We start from the raw sequence: 13,656 nt of genomic DNA on the forward strand, positions 1-13,656 counted from the left end.
GAGGAAGCCAATGCAACTTTTGAGCTTCCACTTTAGGTTACTGCAAATTCCCGCCCAGGGGTGGGGGAAAATCGCGTTTTCTTGGGATTCACAAAACACTTGGCAATCCAGGAGTGCATTCGGCACTGTGCCTGAACCAGGAGATTTTAGTGTGAAAATAATGAAATTCCGCGGAGTTCTGTGGATGCTGCCGCAAACTTTCTAGTCACCGCAGAAAAGGCCCAGGAGATAAAGGTTCAAATCCCAGTGGAAGGTAGCTAAGTGACCTTCTGCCAATCACGCACTTTCCCCCTAGCCCACCTCGCAGGATTGTTGGGAAGATAAAATGGAGGAGAAGAAAACGGTGTAAGCCGCTTTGAGTCCCCGTTAAGAGGAATTGCAGGGTATATAAATAAACTAACATAAATAATCAACACTCACTGCCTTCAAGTGAATGCTTGCTTTTGTCAAATGAGAAAATCGTGCCAAGCATCAGACCTAGTTTTGGAAAACCCATGTTCAAACCCCCACTCTGCCATGAAGCTTACAGAAAGACCCTGGATCAATCACTCTCTTGCAGCTGAACCTCCCTCACAGGGCTGTTGCGGGTTCAAAAAAGAGGAGAAGCATCTCTGCCATCCGGCATTCTTTGATGTGCATCCAGAAGCAACCTGACAGCCAGCACAGCTATTTTTAAACAAGAGAGATGCGTGCGATGTAAACTAAGCCAGGAAGCGACCTTGCCACTGTGTTCCATACCAGATAGCGCTTCGGGGGCAGCCCCGATGTGAAGGACATTGCAGTAGTCTAGCCTCGATGGGATCAGAATATGGATAGGCCAGATCAGGTCTGCCTCTTGCAGCAGTGCCCCCACTGGCATACCAAATGAAGCTGGCCAAATCTGTTGCTTGCTCTAGAAGAGAGGTACTTCCATCTAAAGGTGTGGACCGAAACAGGACCCTCAAGCAGCAGGTATGCTCTTCTAAAGTGAGTGCAAACCTGCTCGGGATAGGATGAACCCTCCACCAAATACTTCTCTGCTCATGCTCTGAGACAGCACAGTGGCTCTCTAAGAAGCCCTCGACAGACATGCTGTAAAGGCTGCCTCCATAGGTAGGGTACGTAGCCAGCTCCGGGTTGTGAAATACCTGGAGATTTGGGGGCTGCAGGCTGAGGAGGATGGAATTTGGGGAGGGGAGGGACTTCATCAATGGGGCATAATGCTATAAAGTCCACCTTCCAATGTCACCATTTCTCCAGTTCAATTGATCTCTGTCCCCTGGAGATCAGGGGTAATTCCAGAAAATCTCCAGCCACCACCGGGAGGTTGGCAAGCCCGTCCACAGGAGGAGCTTTGCTTGCTGTTGAATGGCGAGTGCCAGCTCTTGAAGAGCCTGGTCAGGCACTGATCCTTCCCCTGCTTGTGCTGCCAAGGCTGCTGGTAGAAGAAAGGTCAGAGAGGGCATCTCAAGTTCCGAAAGAGACACCACATCCCAGAATGCTTTGGGCTTAGAGTGTCAGGTGATCCAGGAAAGCCAATCACACCCCACTTCCTTCTACAGCGCTCCCACCGCACTGCCACTCCGTCACAGCCCAGTCCATGACAGATTCAGTAAAAATTGGGATCTGTGGTCAATCCAGTAATACAATAAACACCCACGTGCGTTATTGTGAGTGTGTAAAAGCATAGGGGTGATCTGTGAACATGTTCTCTTTAAGCACATGTCTTTCCCTATGTTCAGCACATGGTGACTGGTTGGGAAGGATTCCCCCCAGGAACATTTTGGAGGTTATGAATCAGACATAACTAGGCCCAAATAAAATTAATATGAGGGTCCCAAAGGTGAGGATACCCGAGACTCCTCAGGGCAGTAGATTCAGGACAAAACAAGAGGGAAAAAAAACTTATTGTAAACAACAAGTAATTCAAATTAGGAATTTACTGCCAGAAGACATAGTGATGGCCACAAACACAGCACAACTTTAAAAGGACCGATTCATGGAGGATGGGTCTATTCATGGCTACTAGTTGTTGTGATAAAACGGAACCTCCACATTCCGAGGCAGTCAACCTCTGAATACCAGTGCCACAAGGCAACAGAAGGGAAAGGTCTGTCAGCCTCTCTGCCCTGTTGTTGGCTCTCCAAAGCAACTGGTCGAACAACTGGCCGGGCTGATGATTTATTTATTTATTTATAATTTGATTTATATACCACCATTCTCAGAAATTCTACCACTGAAACTATCACTAGGCCTATAACCACCCTCCTATTCTATTCAGTCAGTTGACCAGCGAACAAAAACAGCTCACAACAGACAAAATAGGAATCAAGCACAAGAAAAAAAGAATAATATTGACAAATAGTTCCCCCAGGCGCCGGAGAACTCTGTCTTCTGCTAGCAACAGAACAAAACCTTGCCACTGAGTACAAGATGTTGGAAACCTTATCTTGAAGGTAACTAATAAATTGTTAGGGCAATTAGAATAATCGAAATGTCGAAATGTCGAAAACGCAAAGTAATCAGGGGACAGAATTAGACGACTCCTAGTATCTTTACAGAATTCACAATAAAGTAAAATGTGAGAATGATCAATCAACCACACAATGCTCCTTTAAAATGCTCCTTTCGAAAGTCCTTTCCCATGAGAGTTCCCACATTCGGACCCACCCCCAGAGCATAGACTGCCAGCTCAAACCAATGTACCTCCTTCTGTTTCCGCTTGATCTTGGAAGCCTTGTTCTCCTTCAGCTTCTTGGGTTTCTTCTTCTTCTGGGTGTTCACCGGCTCCTCAGGGAAGAAGTCCTCCAAGCCCTCCAGCACCCCATCCTCTTCTTCTGCAGAAAGAGGGAAAGCCATCAATTAATCAAACGGGAAACCCTCTCATAGGGGGGAAATTCTTACACCAAATGCAACCACCACAAATACAACAACCGGAAAATCCCAGGCTTGGTGCCCCAAATGATTTCCTCGATTGGTGAGGGGCTGTGGCTGATTTCAGGCGAACATTTGGAGAAACTTCTGGGCGGACAATGGGATCAAGTTCTGGAGATCTTCAAGCAGAGATGTCTGTTGGTGATACTCTGCTTTTGGATTTTTTGCATGGAGCAGGGGGGTTGGACTAGATGGCCCCTAAAGGCCTTTTAGACTGTATGAGTCATGGCAGAAGCTTCATGGACCAACTGGGTTTACATCGGGGGTAGGCAACCTGATACATGTGCCAGTTGCAAGGCACCAGGCCTTTCTGCTTGGCATCCAGGGCCAAATTTCTGCCCAAGCAACAAATGCACAGACCTAGCATAAATCTTGCCTGTTTGTTGCCAGCACCCCAATATCTTCACAGGAAGATGCTTTCTTCTTTTCCTTTGGCACCTACTCCTAGTTTGCACCCCGATACAGGATGGAAAGTGGAATCCCAGTTGCATTGGCATACTTTTTTAAAAAAATGCAGATAGCAAACGAGACCTTCCATGTTCAAGGGCAGGATACCACAGACTGCTAGAAGCTGGGGGTGGGTTATACAGTCTGATCCAGTAAGCATAATTTCTTTTGAAATGAGATACGCTCATGGTGAGCCCCAGCAAGACAAAACTGACAGAAATACATGGGCTATGAAGGATAGTGGAGGCCAGTAGAGCCTCCAAAATCAGAGGCAATCTACCTCTAAAGAGCATGCGTTGGGGGAAAGGGGGGAGAACCCAGGCGGAAGGCCAGTGGCTGTCACGCCCAGCACAGAGGCAGTCTTAACCAACAGGTAACTTCCTCTAGCCCCACATGGGGGGCAGCCAGACACTCATAGACCTACCCTCCATTGTAAGGGGGCAGCTGCCTTGGGAGCCATAGCCACACACACGTGCCCCATCTGGGGGGCAAGCACCCAGCTTTTGAAGGTGGCAGCCGCTTCCACCCAGCTCACATTTTCGGGGGACCCTGGTGGCAGTATGGGGCCCGGGGCCAATAGCCGTCTTGTGTGCTTCCTGGGGGCCTCCTGTCTAGACAGCCCCGGCTCTGGTTCCACAGGGCCAAATTCCGGATCGGCAACAAGCCCGGGAAGGGCAGCCTACGCAGAGAGCCTCCTGGCTCAGGAGCAGTCTATCCCCACCTGGCCGGGTCGGCCTCAGTGGGTAGGGGTCCCAGGGCCGATGGCCGTCTTGTGTGCTTCCTGGGGTCTTCCTGTCCACAGGGCCAAATTCCGGATCGGCACTAAGCCCGGGAAGGACAGGCTAGGCAGAGAGCCTCCTGGCTCAGGAGAAGTCTATCCCCACCAGGCCAGGTCGGCCTCAGTGGGTAGGAGGGTCCCGGGCCCGATGGCCGTCTTGTGCGCTTCCTGTCCACAGGGCCAAATTCCGGATCGGCAACAAGCCCGGGAAGGACAGGCTAGGCAGAGAGCCTCCTGGCTCAGGAGCAGTCTATCCCAGCCGCCAGACACTGAGGCCGGTCCGGCCAGGTGGGGTGCAACCGGGCGGCGCTTGGCCGGGGCGCGCCGGGCTCTTTGGGGAAGGGCGCCCCTCCCGGGCCCTGCCTCCCGCGACCCCCATGCCCACCCCCGCCGTCCCCGTCCCCCTTGCCCTACCCGAGGCGTCCTCCGCGACCTCCGGCTCCTCCGCCCCTCGCATGCTCAGCGCTCCTCCCCGGGCCCGGGGCGCACGTTGCGCTGCGGAGGGCGAGGCTGCTCGGCGCGAAGATGGCTGCGGCGGAGGGAGCGGCGGCTCGGCCGGGCTTGGGCTTGGGCGGGCGGGCAAGGGGGCTGCCGAGGCGACTCTGGCTGGCCGGCCCGCTCAGCAGCAGCAGAAGCAGCAGCAATAGCAGCACCCGCCGGCGCCGCCGCCGCCACAGCAGAGCGCAGCGCAGCAGCCTGGCACCCTCCCGGAACGGAGCCGCACATGCCCAAACGCGGTGACGTCCAGTCTGGTTACCCTGGCAACCGCATCCCATCGTTTGGGCACCGGGCCTCCCTTCCCTTCCCTTCCCCGACCCCCCCTTTGTTTTTTTCCAAGGGGGATGCGCGCACATGCAGCCCACAGCGCAGCTCCAACTGGAGCCGGGAGGCATCTTGGAGGGGTCCAGGGCGGGGATGCGGGCCAGGTTGGCATCCCACCAAGGGCGGGCGGTGGAGGCAGTGGATGTCCACACAGAGGAGGACTCGGGGGCCATGGGGCACGGCTGCAGGGCAGGGGGGGGGACCTCTATGCCTGCAGCCCTCTATCCTACTCCCCCCCCCATCCCAAGGACACCCTGCCCTTTATCACGCTCCCAGTTGCTTTCTCCCTTGCAAAGGGCTCATCCCTCCCAGGAAGCCCCCCCCCCCCAGCCTTTTCTTCCTGTCTACCAAAATATTAGGGGGCGGAGCGGCAACAAATTGGACACACAAACGGCTCTTCATTCAGAAACAATTAGATTGTGGGATTCGGCACCAGCGGACATGAAGCTGGCCATGCCAGGCAGGTTCAATTCACGGCTGGCGGGTCATTGTCACGGAAGTGAACCTCCATATTCCGAGGCAGTTTAGCTCTGAATACCAAGGCCAGTGTGGTGCCGTCGTTAACAGCGGCGACTTCTAATTTGGCCAGCCGGCCTTGATTCCCCGCTCTTGCGCATGGGTGATCTTGGGCTAGACACAATCTTGTTAGAGCTGTTCTCACAGTGTAGTTCTCTCAGAGCTCTCTCAGCCTCAAAGGGTGTCTGTTGTGGGGAGAGGAAAGGGAGGGGGGTTGTAAGCCGCTTTGAGACTCTTGGCTAGCAAAAAGAAGAGTTTCTACCAGAACTGGGAGGCAACATCAGGAGAGCTTAGTCTTGATGCTCTTTGTTGGCCCCCAGATGCAGGTCTAGATGGGCCTTCTGATCCAGCAAGGAGGTTCTGAGGCTCTTCCTCCAATGTCAACTTTTTCAGCATTTGGGGGGGAAAGAATCATGTACAGCTCCAGGCCAGAGCTCCCATATTTGAGGCTGGTTGAGAACCTCAAGTACTTGAAAGCCAGCTTGGCGTAGTGGTTAGGAGTGCAGACTTCTAAGCTGGCGAGCCGGGTTTGATTCCCCGCTCCCCCACATGCAGCCAGCTGGGTGACCTTGGGCTTGCCATGGCGCTGATAAAGCTGTTCTGACCAAGCAGTAATCTCAGGGCTCTCTCAGCCTCACCCACCTCACAGGGTGCCTGTTGTGGGGAGAGGAAAGGGAAGGCGATTGTAAGCCGCTTTGAGACTCCTTCAGGAAGAGAAAAGCGGCATATAAGAACCAACTCTTCTCCTTCTTCAGTAATCTCAGGGCTCTCTCAGCCTCACCCGCCTCACAGGGTGTCTGTTGTGGGGAGAGGAACGGGAAGGCGAATGTAAGCCACTTTGAGACTCCTTCAGGAAGAGAAAAAGGCATATAAGAACCAACTCTTCTTCTGGTTCCAAGGAGGGTGGCTAGAAGAGGGAAGCCCTACGTAATACTCTGAGACAGACACATGCAAACGCTTTGCTTTCTCACTCACACAATCGTTTTGAGATCTAGAGCGCTGCTGGCGGGGGTGGGGAGACACACAGAAACCGTCCCAACAATTAGCTCACATTTTATTTAAGGAAAACCAAATGTACAAAACTATATCGGGATCCCTGTGCGTTTAATCTTCCTCCTCCTCCTCCTCTTCATCCTGATTAATCTGGAAGTAACGCAGCTCATAGCTTTCCTTGCTGTTGGCGACCACACGAAGCCAGTCGCGCAAGTTGTTCTTCTTCAGGTATTTCTTAGTGAGGTACTTCAGGTACCTAAAAAAACAAACACACACCAAACAAAGCAGGTAACCAACATGATTGCAATGTAAAAGGGCAATCCCAAGGCCGTCAGGGCCTTCTGGAACGCTCTGAGCCATCATTCCCCCCTTAGATGCCATTTCTTGTTTCCATCACGTAATTACTTATTGTGTGAAGAACAAGACATTCGATATCCGGCCGTGTGTGGCACAAGGTACAGGTCTGTTGCTTGCTTTTAAGAGACAGAACGCTCCCTGAGCAGAATGAGTGATCATCCTGGTGGCTGCCGGAACACTGTGGAACATCTCTCTTCCCCTGGATACCTGCCAATGGCCGGCGGTAAGCTGGAGGCGTTTCGTTTTTAAATTTAAGCAATCTAGAGAATACTACCTGGCCTGTATGTATGTTGCTGATCTTATATTTGCAGTTCTTTTGAGTGCAAAGCTATGCTTGGAAACAGGGCTCAGCACGGACTTAATGCAGCCCCACGGTGTGCATTAACTACATGTGGTTTGCAAAACCAGAATTCAACTGACATATAATGGTTGGAACCCTGACTGGCTTTGACAAATGCTAATTTCACTGCTTGTCCATTTCTTTTATGATGCAGTAGCCCCCCCCCCCTCACACACACACACACACGCACACACACACACACACTGCCTTTCAAATTTCCTTCCGGCCTGGTGATACATTACAGGTAGCTGTCCAAAGTCCTGCTGGTTTAGCAGCCCCAAATTAGCTTAGGTTCTAGAACAGGCTGCCTCAACCGGGGTTTCGTGATGGGCCTGGAGGGGGTGGGAAGGGGAGGGGCCCCGGGTGGGTGTGTACACAGCTACGCCTCCTGACCGTATTCTGCACGATCGCCCCACTTCCGAGCTTCCTTGAAGCCTGAGGAATGTTTCAGGGGTTGGTCAACAATGAAGGAGTTGAGAAAAGCTGCCCTAGTTACATGATACGCTAGAGAAGGGCCAAGAAGGATTATTTATGTTGATTGCTAGGTAGGACTCGGGGGGGGACATCAGTCAGCGGCAGAGGGGGAAGAGTTCACGGGGCAACCTGTGACTTCTGCAATCTCCTTTCCACGAAGGCTGCTTTCCTATGGAAGCAGGTAAGGGGGCACAACACCACCCATGAGCCAAAACCCACCCATATGGGAGGGAAGCTTTTTTGTGCCCCAGACTCTAACCCTCCCCTGCCCTTGGCAAAGCCTCCTCCCTAACTTTTAACCACTTCTGTCTCCTTACCTTTTGGAAAAAGGGACCTCGGAGGTGACAGTGATCTTGCTTTTGCTCCTCTCGATGGTCACCACGCCCCCACCCAGGTTGCCAGCTTTCCCGTTCACTTTGATCCGCTCCTGGAGGAACTGCTCCTGCAAGGGGGTGGAGACAGGTGGGTCAGGCCAGGTGACCGACACCGACGAACGGGCACCAGGGGTTGTTCCTATCTAGACACGCGGGCGCCAATAAAAAGAAGCAGCCACAGAAGGAAGAGCTGCTTCCCCTTGTCTCTTTCGAGGACAGGATACGCAAAAGCCAACTTCTTGGGACAGGAAAGGGCGTTCCGGGAACTGATCCTTTCCCCGGCTGACCAATTCAATGCAAGCAGGTCTGCATGTTATCAAAACATCAGCAGAGGTGCGTTGTTTGAGATACTAAGAGAAGTGCAGAAGATCTCACTACTTAACACACACATCATTAATAAAAGCATCTTTTTTTTACATGCGTACCCGACACAGGAACCATCTGAAATGAGCCTTGCTGACATCCTACTTTTCGCTGTTAACTAATTTCCAGACTGGCAGTGTATTATTTCATCTTGAAGCAAGCACAACCAAGAGTCTAGTGGCAGCGGAACGACTAAGGCAAGCTTTCTTGGACACGCTGGACCACTGACAAAACGGGTCCCAGCACGCCAAAGCTACATACGTCTGCCAATTTCACAGTGCCGCCAGAATATTTGTGATTTGTTACATGGTGAGCAATCTCACGCACATCCCTCCACTCCAAAGGAGCACGGTTGTGCCATGTGATACTGGAATGCAGCACTCCGTTTAAACAAAAGTTCTACTGTAGCTCACCAACTACTGCTGATATCCATAGGGGTGAAGGAAAAGGAAAAATAAGAGTGTGCTTACTGCGCCATGCGCAAGCCAGCACACAGTGGAATGGCAAGGCGACTATATGACAGCAAAGCACATGGCAAGTCTGGTTATACAGACCCACCAAGGAGATGCTTGATGCAAAGCTCATCACAGATAACGCACATGCAATGTCCTGTTACCAGAAATACCCATTTCAAACTAGGTTGCTCTCAAGGACATAATTCCTACGTGAAAGTACTTAACCACTCAGTGACCTCTAAATCTGGTTGCTATAAAACGACAGTCCTTTTCAACGCTACGAGAGCTACGGGTGTGGTACTGAATAGGAAGAAAACATCAGTGGACCAGTCAGTGACAACTGTGCAGGTTGTGCCATAGCATGCTGGACATTGCGTCGAAGCAAAGGAGAGCGCATTGCATGCGCTCTGGAACAAAGATGATTGCATTTCTACTTCTCAAGAGGCCTCCCAAATAATCCAACCAACCACCACCATTCCCAGTCTTTTCCAAATCTAGTGTTGGAGGTGTGTGTGCAATTCTACAGCTAGTACAACAACACCCCAAGAGCCCAGGACTTACAAAGTTGGCCGCGTCCATTATGCCATCTTCTACCGGGTGGGTGCAGTCCAGAGTGAATTTCAAGACCTGCTTCTTCTTTTTGCCGCCCTTTGTGGGAAGCTTCTTCTGTGGGAAGGAAAAAGAGAACGTTCGTCAGAGATACGGCGGTCGCCCACGGTGAGAAACCAGAAGACTGTGTCCATTGGATAAAGTCTATGGAGCTTGGCCTCTGAGCTGACCGCTCAATCCCAGAGTAAGTTTCTCAATCTTGTATGGAGACTAGCTTTATCCACAGGGCTCAGTTCACAGCAAGTACATGTTGACAGCTGATGTGCTTTATCCCTAAAGGTGAATCAGGGCACAGAAGAATAAGGAGCATGTGTACATGTGTTAATTTCTATGTTTTGCTATTAGCGGGCAGTGCTCAAGGTAAAACGCTAATGTCCTCACTCCAATAGCCAATCAAGCCTCCATGTAAAAAAAAGAAAAGAAAAGGAACGGGATAAACTTACAATATCTATCCCAGCTCTCTGTCTCAGCTGATATTATTACAATGTCTCATGCCCTTTGAGCCTCTGCTCTGCCTCTTCACCTCTTCCAACAGCCCACTTGGAAGGCCCTCCTCCTTCTGGCTGCTCTCTCATTTCCCCTTCTTCTAACCCCTACCTTGACCTGCCAGGCAAATTGTTACTCCTACTTGCTTCTGCATGATTTCTTTTTCTTTCGAACTTTCGAGCAATTAAGGGTGTCATACATGCCAAAAATGCTTTGGGCCCCCCTTCTCATATTTTCCAGTCTGTGGCCCCCTTCAAATGTTCCAGGGCCCCCTAGAGAGCCATATACTCTCCAGACTATAGGGCAATCAGATGGAAGTTTACCGCAGGGAAGAGAGATTGGTTGTGTGACAAATCTGACCTTGGAGTAGATATACCATCTGTGCTGAATAGGCTGCACCCTCCCCGTGAAGACTGAGCTGGGCAACTTGGGTGCGATCCTGGATAGCCAGGTACCAGCTGTGGCCAGGAGTGCCTCACACGAGCTGATTTATCAACCAAACTGTCGAAGCAAGCCGCCATTACACAAACCGTGGTGATTGCCCAGACGAGGCAAATAAAATGTCCTACATGTATCACTGCCTTCAAAAAACACAACACGTTATTTAGATCGCAACCACCAGGCTGAGGAAAGGGGGGAACTAGGATAAACAAAATACGCTAGGTCAGTGGTTGTCAACCTATGGGTCAGGACACTTTGGGGGGGTTCAACGACCCTTTCACAGGGGTCACAGCAGGACAAACAGCTTGGCCGAGGTGGGGGGGAGCCATCCACATCACAGCCTTGCAGGGTAGATCAAGATAGAGCATTCGTCTGTCTGGAGCAGCAGAAATGAGCGAGATGGGCATGGTGGGACAATTCACAACACCCTTTCTCGCTTCCATGTCAGTAGATGAGAATTTGGTGAAAAAAGGAGCAATCTCATTTTCAACCTTCCGTACTGTGCCAGCATCATCGAGAAACAAAAATCAGGAAGGAGCTGTGCAGATGAAAACGGAAGGCAGCACGCCCGGAACGGAACAAGCTGGGATTCAACCCAGGAATGAAGGTCCCCAGGAGCAGACACTGGCCGCGCTCCTGCCCAATTACATCCTATGCAAATCAATGGTTGTCACTTATTCCTACAGGAGAAAAGGGCCACGGGCAGAACTCAGGGACTATGACTACAGTTAAGAGCAATGTGCTACTTTTGAAGGATCCCACACTGGTTACACATAGGGTGGCCTATTTTGTATGCAGCACAGTGACTCCCAGGGGGTCATTGCAATCCCCAAGCAGCCACAAACACACAATTCTGTACAGTCTGACAGCAGACACTTTTGAAGCTAAAGAATTGGCTCAGCCCATGCTCTGCAAGCAACCCCAGCTGCATTCCTTCAATTTCTCCCACATATGCAATTGGCTGCTAGTGTGTTATATATCAACAGATAAAGCTACTTTACACTCACAGAGGCACTGGTACATTGACTCTGAGTCTATCTCCTGTGCTTGGCTCTCAAGCAGAGACTTTAACTGGACCTATTGAGGACTGAACCAGCCTACATAGATGATTACCGCTAAACCACAACCTTGATACCCAGGACCACACACAAATGACACCACTTTATTTTGAGTCAGCCCATTGGGCCAGCACTGCGCAGGTCAGCAGCTGCCAGAGAATTTATGTCAATGTTTTCTTCGCCTCTAACAGAACAAACTATGAGTCCAGTGCCATCTTTTAGTCCCACAGAGTTTAACTCTGGGTACAAGCGTTCATGTGCCTGAAAAAGTGTACATGCACATCAAAGTTTATAACCAGAATTAAACTTTCTTGGTCTGAAAGGTGGCGCTGTATTCAAACTTTGTTCTGTTGCTCTAGACTAATACTGCAACGCACCTGACTCTCTCTCCCTCCAACAAGACTTCGGATACTTCAGAAGACAGGGTAACTGCTCAGTGGCATAGCATCTGCTTGGCATGCAGAACTTCCCAGATTCAGTCCCCCAACACTCCCATGTAAAGAGATCCAGTGACCCAAAAGACTTCTGAGACCCTGTAGAGCTACTACAGGTCACAGACCTGTCATCTGACTCAGTACAAGATAGCTTTCTGTGCCTGCTGTGCCCACAGCCTCCCCTGCAGTTCTCACCAGCAGAGGCGGCCAAACAACAGCTCTTCACATGTCCAAGGACTTCAATTACCAGCTTGGCGTCGTGGTTAGGAGCACCGCCTTCTAATCTGGCGAGCGGGTTTGATTCCCCACTCCCCCACATGCAGCCAGCTGGGTGACCTTGGGCTCGCCACAGCACTGATAGAGCTGTTCTGACTGAGCAGTAATATTAAGGCTTTCTCAGCCTCACCCACCTCACAGGGTGTCTGTTGTGGGGAGAGGAAAGGAGACTGTAAGCCACTTTGAGACTCCGCGTAAAGACAAGCGGCATATAAGAACCAACTCTTCTTTTCCTAGAAATCCCTGCCAGCACCTCCAAGGCGGCTTTTCTGCACCCATTGATGCTGCTAGAGGCAGAGCCACGAGTCACTGCTATGCAAAGCTGATGGTGATGCCCATGGACTACAATTCCCATGAACCCCTGCTGGCAGGGGCTCATGGGAATTGTAGTCCATGGGCCTCTGGACTACAATTCCAAATCTTGTCCTGGAGGAAGACACTTTGCTGCTTGCGGCCCATCTATTCAAGGGGATCTGCCCTCCCCCCCCCCCGATACCCCTATGGGGCACTTCAAAGGCTACGAGCAGGCCCATTCCCCGCCTCCCCTCCCCATTGCCCCTTCCACAGGCCGGGAAAGGGGGGGCCGGAAAGGAAAAGGGGGCGGAGCCGCCGAGGAGGGGGTGGAGCTCCCCCCGGGGCCCCCTCCTCATCTTTCCACCGCCGTTGGCTCGCCTCCCCAGCCCGGCCTCGCTGGAGACTTACCGCAGGCGCCATGGCGGCAGCAACGAGAGGGGGAGAAAGGAAGAGAGGCCGTGCGCATGCGCCCACTCGCCTCGCCCCTCTCCCGGACGCCGGACGTGTCTGCGTCAGGACTCCAGCGCGCATGCGTACTTCAAAGCCTTCCGATCGCCGACTCCTGCGCCGCGGGCCGCTCTAGGAAAACCTCTGGCGGAATAAGTTCGCCTCCCCTCGTGACGAGCGCAGAGAGAGTCGATAGGTCGCTTTCTATTGGCCCTTCGCCGTCTTGGCGTCACTCGCTTGAGTCTGAGATCGGGCGTGCGATCATCCGCCGCGGAGGTCGCTGGGAGTTGTAGTTTCGCCGTATGGACAGGAGAAGAAAGCACGTGGAGACGGGAAAGTAAGGGCGAGCACGGAGGAGACACCTGCAAAGTTCATCTCTTCCGCTAGGAAGGCTTTTTTGGCTTTTGAACGGACAAGAAGCCGAGACTGGGCAAATATAAGAAAAATAAATATTTATTATAAATATAATATAAATATAAGAAAATGCACGCATGTACAGCATGTGGATGCCCTTAGCTTACATGGCTAGGGTTAGATCAAAAGCGAAATGGAATCCGCATGTTAAGAGGAAATCTGATTTTGAGCACCAGGGGATAAGAAACACTACAGAATGGTTGTCATAGGTGCACCATGTCCTGCCCCAAGGGTGGTTCAGACCAGATCTACTTTGCTTTAGCAAGGAGATGAATCCCAGCCCTTTCTCGACCGTCGTTCAAATGTAAAATTCATAAACGCTGTGTGTGACAGTTACCCAACCACTAAAACTAGCACAAGAGTGC

At 51.5% G+C, this 13,656-nt stretch overlaps 2 protein-coding genes across 3 annotated transcripts in view; both read right to left on the bottom strand.

The window, feature by feature from the left end:
* Positions 1 to 4,869, bottom strand: part of CHD5 (chromodomain helicase DNA binding protein 5) — a 48,768-nt gene extending 43,899 nt beyond the window's left edge. Inside the window, exons 1-2 of one of the 2 annotated variants that reach the window (XM_077311763.1) lie at positions 4,553 to 4,869; positions 2,686 to 2,816 (exon numbers count right to left, since the gene is read on the bottom strand). In XM_077311763.1, the coding sequence (XP_077167878.1) occupies positions 2,686 to 2,816; positions 4,553 to 4,595 (174 nt within the window). In that variant the 5' untranslated portion in view covers positions 4,596 to 4,869. The remainder of the gene's footprint in view (positions 1 to 2,685; positions 2,817 to 4,552) is intronic. The other variant, XM_077311764.1, reaches the window with a different exon arrangement.
* A 1,644-nt stretch (positions 4,870 to 6,513) lies between these two features.
* Positions 6,514 to 13,052, bottom strand: RPL22 (ribosomal protein L22). Its single transcript, XM_077311879.1, has 4 exons — positions 12,839 to 13,052; positions 9,394 to 9,498; positions 7,958 to 8,082; positions 6,514 to 6,725 (listed from the first exon to the last, which is right to left on the bottom strand). The coding sequence occupies exons 1-4, from the start codon at positions 12,959 to 12,961 to the stop codon at positions 6,581 to 6,583; spliced, it is 498 nt and encodes a 165-aa protein (XP_077167994.1). The 5' UTR covers positions 12,962 to 13,052; the 3' UTR covers positions 6,514 to 6,580.
* Between the last annotated feature and the right edge of the window lie 604 nt (positions 13,053 to 13,656).

The sequence above is a fragment of the Paroedura picta genome, chromosome 15 (genome assembly GCF_049243985.1).
Source record: "Paroedura picta isolate Pp20150507F chromosome 15, Ppicta_v3.0, whole genome shotgun sequence".
In the NCBI taxonomy this organism is placed as follows: domain Eukaryota; kingdom Metazoa; phylum Chordata; class Lepidosauria; order Squamata; family Gekkonidae; genus Paroedura; species Paroedura picta.

Excerpts from the sequence above, each read along its gene's own strand:
- RPL22 (XM_077311879.1), bottom strand. The coding sequence starts at position 12,961 with ATGCGCGCTGGAGTCCTGACGCAGACACGTCCGGCGTCCGGGAGAGGG. Across the intron at positions 9,499-12,838 it reads CTGCCGCCATGGCGCCTGCG|AAGAAGCTTCCCACAAAGGG; the intron begins GTAAGTCTCCAG and ends TCCTTCCCACAG. Across the intron at positions 6,726-7,957 it reads GAGGTCCCTTTTTCCAAAAG|GTACCTGAAGTACCTCACTA; the intron begins GTAAGGAGACAG and ends TTGTTTTTTTAG.